Genomic DNA, 9,594 nt, shown 5'->3' with positions numbered 1-9,594 from the left:
CCGACCGAGAATTCCCAAATTCCGAACAAGAATCCCAGAATTTCGACCAAGAATCCCTAAATTCCGATCAAAACCCCCCAAATTTCGATCAAAAAACCCCAAATTCCGATCAAACCCCCCCAAATTCCGATCAAAACCCCCCAAATTTCGATCAAAAAACCCCAAATTTCGACCACGAATCCCTAAATTCCGATCAAAACCCCGCAAATTTCGATCAAAAAACCCCAAATTTCGACCAAGAATCCCTAAATTCCGATCAAAAACCCCCGAATTTCGATCGAAAAACCCAAAATCTCATCTAAAATCCTCAAATTCCAATGGAAAATCCCCAAATTCAAATGAGAATCCCCAATTCTGACAGAAAATTCCCAAATTCCGATCAAAAATCCCCAAATTTTGACCAAGAATTCCCAAATTCTGATCAATAAACCCCCAAATTCCGACAGAAAATCCCCAAATTCTGAGCAAAAATCCCCAAATTTTGGCCAAAAATCCCCAAATTCTGGCCAAAAATCCCCAAATTCTGAGCAAGAATCCCCAAATCCAAATGAGAATCTCCAAATTCTGATCAAAAATCCCCAAATTCCCATCAAAAATCCCCAGATCCCAATTGACAATTCCCAAATTCCAATCAAAAATCCCCAAATTCTCAACGACAATTCCCAAATTTTGACCAAACATCCCCAAATTCTGATGGAAAATCCCCAAATTCCGATTGACAATCCCCAAATTTTGACCGAAAATCCCCAAATTCCGATCGACAATCCCCAAATTTTGACGAAGAATCCCCAAATTCCGAACAAGAATCCCCCAATTTTGGCCAAAAATTCCCAAATTCCCATCAAAAACCGTCAAATTCCAATCAAAAAATTCCCAAATTCCGACAGAAAATCCCCAACTTCTGAATAAAAACCCCAAATTCTGATGAAAAATCCCCAAATTCCAAGCGAGAATTCACAAATTTCGACCAAAAATCCCCGAACTTTGACCAAGAATCCCCAAATTTTGACCAAAAATCCCCAAATCCCATCGAAAATTCCCAAATTCCAATCAAAAATCCCCAAATTCCAAGTGCGAATCCCCAAATCCCAATCAACAATTCCCAAATTCCAAGTGCGAATCCCCAAATCCTGAACAAAAATCCCCAAATCCCGAACAAAAATCCCCAAATTTCGGCCAAAAAACCCCAAATTTTAACTTAGAATCCCCAAATTTTGCCCAAAACCCCCCAAATTTTGACCAAAAACCCCCAAATTCCGCTGGAAACCCCCAAATCCCGGTGCAGAATTCCCAATTTTCCCGTTTTCGGGCATTCCGGTCACCTGGAGCTTCCTGGCCATGGCAAAACGCCCAAATTTTGACCAAAAACCCCCAAACCCCGGTGCAGAATTCCCAACTTTCCCGTTTTTGGGGCACTCCGGTCACCTGGAGCTTCCTGGCCATGGCCACCACGTCGTGGTCGGGCGGGTTGTACTTGTAGCAGTTGGAGAACATCAACCGCACGTCGGCGGCGAACTCCTGCGCGTCGCGGTACTCCCGGTTCTCCATCTTCCGCTGCCGGGAAGCGAGAGCGGAGGAGGGGTCAGCGGGGGCGTGGAGAGGTCAGCGGGGGCGTGGAAGGGTCAATGGGGTCAAGGAAGAGTCAATGGAAGAATGGAAGGGTCAATGGGGTCATGGAATGATCAACGGGATCATGGAAGGTCATGGAATGGTCAACGGGGTCATGGAAGGGTCAACGAAGTCATGGAATGGTCAATGGGGTCATGGAAGAGTCAACGGGGTCATGGAAGGGTCAATGGGGTCATGGAAAGGTCAATGCAGTCATGGAATGGTCAACGGGGTCATGGAAGGGTCAACGGGGTCATGAATGGTCAATGGAGTCATGGAAGGGTCATGGAAGGGTCAATGGGGTCATGCAAAGGTCAACAGGGTCATGGAAGGGTCAAGGGGGTCATGGAAGGGTCAAGGGGGTCATGGAAAGGTCAATGGGGACGTGGAAGGGTCAACGGGGTCATGGAATGGTCAACGAGGTCACGAGGGGCCAATGACGTCATGGAATGGTCATGGAAAGGTCAACGGGGTCATGGAAAGGTCAACAGGTTCAGGAATGGTCAATGGAGTCATGGAAGAGTCAATGAGGTCATGGAAAGGTCAATGCGGTCATGGAAGGGTCAATGGGGTCATGGAATGGTCAATGGAGTCATGGAAGGGTCAATGGGGTCATGGAAGAGTCAATGAGGTCATGGAAGGGTCAATGGGGTCATGGAAAGGTCAATGGAGTCATGGAACGGGTCAATGGGGGCATGGAAGGGTCATCGGGGTCATGGAAGGGTCAACGGGGTCATGAATGGTCAATGGAGTCATGGAAGGGTCATGGAAGGGTCAATGGGGTCATGCAAAGGTCAACAGGGTCATGGAAGGGTCAAGGGGGTCATGGAAGGGTCAAGGGGGTCATGGAAAGGTCAATGGGGACGTGGAAGGGTCAACGGGGTCATGGAATGGTCAACGAGGTCACGAGGGGCCAATGACGTCATGGAATGGTCATGGAAAGGTCAACGGGGTCATGGAAAGGTCAACAGGTTCAGGAATGGTCAATGGAGTCATGGAAGAGTCAATGAGGTCATGGAAAGGTCAATGCGGTCATGGAAGGGTCAATGGGGTCATGGAATGGTCAATGGAGTCATGGAAGGGTCAATGGGGTCATGGAAGAGTCAATGAGGTCATGGAAGGGTCAATGGGGTCATGGAAAGGTCAATGGAGTCATGGAACGGGTCAATGGGGGCATGGAAGGGTCATCGGGGTCATGGAAGGGTCAACGGGGTCATGGAAGGTTTAACGGGGTCATGGAAGGGTCAATGAGGTCATGGAATGGTCAGTGGAGTCATGGAAGGGTCATGGAAGAGTCAGCGGGGGCGTGGAAGGGTCAATGGGGTCAAGGAAGAGTCAATGGAAGAATGGAAGGGTCAATGGGGTCATGGAATGATCAACGGGATCATGGAAGGTCATGGAATGGTCAACGGGGTCATGGAAGGGTCAACGAAGTCATGGAATGGTCAATGGGGTCATGGAAGAGTCAACGGGGTCATGGAAGGGTCAATGGGGTCATGGAAAGGTCAATGCAGTCATGGAATGGTCAACGGGGTCATGGAAGGGTCAACGAAGTCATGGAATGGTCAATGGGGTCATGGAAGAGTCAACGGGGTCATGGAAGGGTCAATGGGGTCATGGAAAGGTCAATGCAGTCATGGAATGGTCAACGGGGTCATGGAAGGGTCAACGAAGTCATGGAATGGTCAATGGGGTCATGGAAGAGTCAACGGGGTCATGGAAGGGTCAATGGGGTCATGGAAAGGTCAATGCAGTCATGGAATGGTCAACGGGGTCATGGAAGGGTCAACGAAGTCATGGAATGGTCAATGGGGTCATGGAAGAGTCAACGGGGTCATGGAAGGGTCAATGGGGTCATGGAAAGGTCAATGCAGTCATGGAATGGTCAACGGGGTCATGGAAGGGTCAACGAAGTCATGGAATGGTCAATGGGGTCATGGAAGAGTCAACGGGGTCATGGAAGGGTCAATGGGGTCATGGAAAGGTCAATGCAGTCATGGAATGGTCAACGGGGTCATGGAAGGGTCAACGAAGTCATGGAATGGTCAATGGGGTCATGGAAGAGTCAACGGGGTCATGGAAGGGTCAATGGGGTCATGGAAAGGTCAATGCAGTCATGGAATGGTCAACGGGGTCATGGAAGGGTCAACGAAGTCATGGAATGGTCAATGGGGTCATGGAAGAGTCAACGGGGTCATGGAAGGGTCAATGGGGTCATGGAAAGGTCAATGCAGTCATGGAATGGTCAACGGGGTCATGGAAGGGTCAACGAAGTCATGGAATGGTCAATGGGGTCATGGAAGAGTCAACGGGGTCATGGAAGGGTCAATGGGGTCATGGAAAGGTCAATGCAGTCATGGAATGGTCAACGGGGTCATGGAAGGGTCAACGAAGTCATGGAATGGTCAATGGGGTCATGGAAGAGTCAACGGGGTCATGGAAGGGTCAATGGGGTCATGGAATGGTCAATGGAGTCATGGAAGGGTCAATGGGGTCATGGAAGAGTCAATGAGGTCATGGAAGGGTCAATGGGGTCATGGAAAGGTCAATGGAGTCATGGAACGGGTCAATGGGGGCATGGAAGGGTCATCGGGGTCATGGAAGGGTCAACGGGGTCATGGAAGGTTTAACGGGGTCATGGAAGGGTCAATGAGGTCATGGAATGGTCAGTGGAGTCATGGAAGGGTCATGGAAGAGTCAGCGGGGGCGTGGAAGGGTCAATGGGGTCAAAGAAGAGTCAGTGGGGTCATGGAAAGGTCAACGGGGGCATGGAATGGTCAATGGAGTCATGGAAGAGTCAATGGGGTCAAGGAAGAGTCAATGGAAGAATGGAATGGTCAATGGGGTCACGGAATGGTCAATGAGATCACGAGGGGTCAATGAGGTCATGGAAGGGTCAACGGGGTCATGGAAAGGCCAACGGGGTCATGGAAGAGTCAATAAAGTCATGGAATGGTCAACGGAATCATGGAAGGGTCAATGGAGTCATGGAAGCGTCAATGGGTCACAGAAGAGTCAATGGGGTCAAGGAAGAGTCAACCACTCTCTTGAACCCAAGAATTTGATGAAACTCCAAGAAACTCCAAAAAATCCTCCAAAAAATCCCAAAATTTCTCAAAAAAATGCAAAAAAATCTCCAAAAAATCCCCAAAATTTCTCCAAAAAATCCCAAGACCCTGACCTTGATGGTGCTGAGATCCATGGGATGCTTGATGATCTCGTGGTAGTCGTGGAGTTACGGGGTCATGGAAGAGTCAACTGGGCCATGGAAGAGTCAATGGAGTCATGGAAGAGTCAACTGGGCCATGGAAGAGTCAATGGAGTCATGGAAGAGTCAACTGGGCCATGGAAGAGTCAATGGAGTCATGGAAGAGTCAACTGGGCCATGGAAGAGTCAATGGAGTCATGGAAGAGTCAACTGGGCCATGGAAGAGTCAATGGAGTCATGGAAGGGTCAACAAGGTCATGGAAGAGTCAACTGGGTCATGGAAGAGTCAATGGAGTCATGGAACGGTCAACGAGGTCAAGGAAGGGTCAATGAAGTCATGGAAGGGTCAACAAAGTCATGAATGGTCAATGGAGTCATGGAAGAGTCAACTGGGTCATGGAAGAGTCAAAGAGGTCATGAAATGGTCAATGGGGTCAAGGAAGAGTCAACAAGGTCATGGAAGAGTCAACAACTCTCTTGAACCCAAGAATTTGACGAAACCCCAAGAAACTCAAAAAATTCCTCCAAAAAACCTCAAAAAACTCAAAAAAACTCCAAAATTTCTCAAAAAAACTCCAAAAATTCCCAAAAAGTCCCCCAGACCCTGACCTTGATGGTGCTGAGATCCATGGGATGCTTGATGATCTCGTGGTAGTCGTGCAGCCCCAGCGCCGACGCGTCGACGGGTTTGTAGAAGGGCCAGGCGTAGGCGGCGTGCTTTTTGGACAGCAGCTCCTTCAGGATGCCGTTGCAGTACTTGAGCTGCTCGGAAAGTTTCCCTTTCTTGGACGTCTGGTGCTGCTGCGAGTCGGGGAGGTCCTTGCGGGGCGGTTTGATGGGCCGGCCGCTCTCGCGGCGCGCCGGGATCTTGGCGGCTTTGGGGGTGTCGCCGATGGAAGGGGAGGACTCGCCGCCGCTCGTGGCGATGATGGCCGTGGTGGTGGGCGTGGTGGTGTCGGCTTTCCGCTTGACGCCTTTTTTCTGGGGGGTGGGGAAAGGCCAAAAATCCAATTTGAGGAGATAAAAATCCAATTTTAGGGGACAAAATCCCATTTTAGGAGCCAAAAATCCCATTTTAGGGGACGAAAATCCCATTTTAGGAGCCAAAAATTCCATTTTAGGACCCAAAATTCCATTCCAAGAGCCAAAAATCCAATTTTAGGACCCGAAATCCCATTTTAGGAACCAAAAATCCCATTTTAGGAGCTAAACTTCCATCCCAAGAGCCAAAAATCCAATTTTAGGACCCAAAATTCCATTCTAGGAACCAAAATCCCATTCCACGGTAAAAATTTCCATTTTAGCACCCAAAAATCCAATTTTTGGAGCCAAAATTCCATCCCAAGAGCCAAAATCCAATTCCAGTGTCCCAAAATTCCGTTCCAAGAGCCAAAAATCCCATTTTAGGACCCAAAATCCCATTCCAAGAGGCAAAGTCCAATTTTAGGAGACAAATTCCCACCATCTCAAAATTCCCCAAGTTCCCTCAAAATCCCCCAATCCCAAACCCCGAAAGTCCCCAATCCCAATCCCAAAAACCCCCCAAATTCCCCCTAAAATCCCCAAATCCAAACCCCAAACTCTCCAAAATCCCACCCCAAACCCCCCCAAAATCCCCCAAAATCCCCAAATCCCCCCCAAAACCCCTGAAAGATTTGGGGTCCCTAATAGGACACAAAAATCCTGAGAAAAGGGATTTGGGGACATAAAAATCCTGGGCAAAGGGATTTGGGGACACAAAAAACCTGGGAAAAGGGATTTGGGGACACAAAAAACCTGGGAAAAGGGATTTGGGAACTCTAAAGAACACAGAAATCCCAGGAAAAAGGGATTTGGAGACACAAAAAACCTGGAAAAATGGGTTGGGAAACACAAGAAACCTGGGAAAGGGATGCGGAATCTCTAAAGGACACAGAAATCCTGGGAAAAGGGATTTGGGATCCCTAAAGGACACAAAAATCCTGGGAAAGGGGATTTGGGAACATAAAAATCCTGGGAAAAGGGATTTGGGGCCACAAAAAGTCTGGGAAAAGGGATTTGGGAACATAAAAATCCTGGGAAAAGGGATTTGGGACGTCCTAAAGGACATAAAAAAGGTGGGAAAAGGGATTTAGGCACATAAAAATCCTGGGAAAAGGGATTTGGGGACACAAAAAGTCTGGGAAAAGGGATTTAGGCACATAAAAATCCTGGGAAAAGGGATTTGGAGACATAAAAAGATTTGTATTTTTCACCCCAAAATCAGATTCTTTCTCCTCAATTTCAGATTTTTTTATGCTAAATTTGAGCCTTTTTTCCCCTAAAATTCCCATTTTTTCCCCAAAAATTGTCCTTTTTTCACCAAATTTTCGCGGTTTTTTCCCAAAATTGCAGTTTTTTGCCCCAAATTTCTGACCTGCGGCGCGGGCAGCCCCTTTCTTGTGGCTGTTCTTGGCCAGGGGCAGCAGCAGCTCCTTCACCCCAAATCCTGCTGTATTTTAACCCCAAATTTGCAATTTTTCCCCCCAAATTTACATTTTTCCCCAAATTTCAGCTATTTTTACCAAAATTCACATTTTTCACCCCAAAATTCAGATTTTTATCCTAAATTTGGGAGGTTTTGTCCCTAATATTCACATTTTTTGCTTAAAAATTCACATTTTTTCCCCTAAAATTCCCATTTTTCCCTAAAAATTGACCTTTTTTCACCAAATTTTCATGTTTTTTCCCCAAATTGCATTTTTTCGCCCCAAATTCCTGCCCTGCGGCGCGGGCAGCCCCTTTCTTGTGCCTGTTCTTGGCCAGGGGCAGCAGCAGCTCCTTCACCCCTATTTTAGTGCCTTTTAACCCAAAATTTGGGGGTTTTTTTCAAAATTCACTCTTTTTTTGTCGAATTTTACCTATTTTTACCAAAATTCACATTTTTCACCCCAAAATCACATTCTTTATCCTCCATTTCAGATTTTTTATCCTAAATTTGGGGTTTTCCCCCCTCAAAATTCACATTTTTTCCTTAAAAATTCACATTTTTCGCCCTAAAATCCCCATTTTTTTACCAAAAATTCCGCCTAAAGGTAATCCCAGGCCAAAACAGAGAATTTTCAAACTGACACCTGTGCCCGAGAGGGACAAAATTTAGGCTGAGGTGGAGCAGCATCAAAGACAAAACCCAACACCCAAAATCCCCAAATAAACCCCAAAACCCCCCAAATTTTTACCGGTAAGCCGAGCTTAACGGCGTCCATGGGCTGGCAGGAACTCATTTTAGGAGCAGCTTTAAATCACTTTTAGGCTCAGCTTTAAATCCCTTTAAGATCAGCCTTAAATCACTTTCAGGATGAGGTTTAAATCCCTTTTAGGCTCAGCTTTGAAACACTTTTAGGATCAGCTTTAAATCACTCTTAGGATCAGCTCTAAAACACTTTAAGGATCAAGTTTAAACCAGTTTTAGGACCAAATTTAAATCCCTTTTAGGATCAGCTTTAAATCACTTTTAGGACCAAATTTAAATCCCTTTCAGGAGCAGATTTAAATCCCTTTCAGGATCAGGTTTAAACCACTTTTAGGCTCAGCCTAAAGGTAATCCCAGGCCAAAACAGAGAATTTTCAAACTGACACCTGTGCCCGAGAGGGACAAAATTTAGGCTGAGGTGGAGCAGCATCAAAGACAAAACCCAACACCCAAAATCCCCAAATAAACCCCAAAACCCCCCAAATTTTTACCGGTAAGCCGAGCTTAACGGCGTCCATGGGCTGGCAGGAACTCATTTTAGGAGCAGCTTTAAATCACTTTTAGGCTCAGCTTTAAATCCCTTTAAGATCAGCCTTAAATCACTTTCAGGATGAGGTTTAAATCCCTTTTAGGCTCAGCTTTGAAACACTTTTAGGATCAGCTTTAAATCACTCTTAGGATCAGCTCTAAAACACTTTAAGGATCAACTCTAAACCAGTTTTAGGCGCAGCTCTAAATCACTTTAGGATCAGCTTTAAATCCCTTTAAGGATCAGTTTTAAACCACCTTCAGGACCAAATTTAAAACCCTTTTAGGATCAGCTTGAAATCCCTTTTAGGATCAGCTTTAAATCCCTTTTAGGCTCAACTTTAAATCGCTTCTAGGCTCAGCCTAAAGTTAATCTCAAGCCTAAACACAGAACTTCAATGTTGACACCTGTGCCTGAGAGGGACAAAACTTGAGCTGAGGTGGAGCAGCATCAAAGACAAATCCAAACACCCAAAACTCCAAAAAAACCCCAAAACCCCCCAAAATTTTACCGGTAAGCCGAGCTTAACGGCGTCCACGGGCTGGCAGGAACTCATTTTAGAACCAGATTTAAGTCACTTTTAGGCTCAGCTTTAAACCAGTTTAGGATCAGGTTCAAATCACTTTCAGGATCACCTTTGAAACCCTTTTAGGCTCAGCTTTAAATCCCTTTCAGGCTCAGCTTTAAATCACTTTTAGGACCAAATTTAAATCCCTTTTAGGATCAGCTTTAAATCACTTTTAGGACCAAATTTAAATCCCTTTCAGGAGCAGATTTAAATCCCTTTCAGGATCAGGTTTAAACCACTTTTAGGCTCAGCCTAAAGGTAATCCCAGGCCAAAACAGAGAATTTTCAAACTGACACCTGTGCCCGAGAGGGACAAAATTTAGGCTGAGATGGAGCAGCATCAAAGACAAAACACCCAAAATCCCCCAAAAAAAAAAATGGTAAATGAAGGGTTAAAAGTTAATCCTGTGGGGTTTCGCGAAGAAATTCCTACAAAAAACAGGAAATTGAGGCAAAAAACGCGGTTAAAA

The 9,594-nt window shown here is 46.0% G+C and overlaps 1 protein-coding gene across 1 annotated transcript; it reads right to left on the bottom strand.

Moving 5' to 3' along the window:
* Positions 1–1,322: 1,322 nt before the first annotated feature.
* Positions 1,323–9,112, bottom strand: LOC120505961 (bromodomain-containing protein 2-like; the record flags this gene model as incomplete). The annotated part of the gene is made up of 3 exons (XM_039716978.1): positions 9,068–9,112; positions 5,426–5,797; positions 1,323–1,554 (listed from the first exon to the last, which is right to left on the bottom strand). Coding segments are annotated over exons 1-3 (649 nt in total), but the record flags the coding sequence as incomplete, so codon positions are not given.
* Between the last annotated feature and the right edge of the window lie 482 nt (positions 9,113–9,594).

Source organism: Passer montanus, unplaced genomic scaffold, assembly GCF_014805655.1.
Source record: "Passer montanus isolate IOZ18808 unplaced genomic scaffold, ASM1480565v1 scaffold1015, whole genome shotgun sequence".
In the NCBI taxonomy this organism is placed as follows: Eukaryota; Metazoa; Chordata; class Aves; order Passeriformes; family Passeridae; genus Passer; species Passer montanus.
The sequence above is the reverse complement of the archived record's forward strand: the minus strand, read 5'-3'. Positions and strand labels throughout refer to the sequence as shown.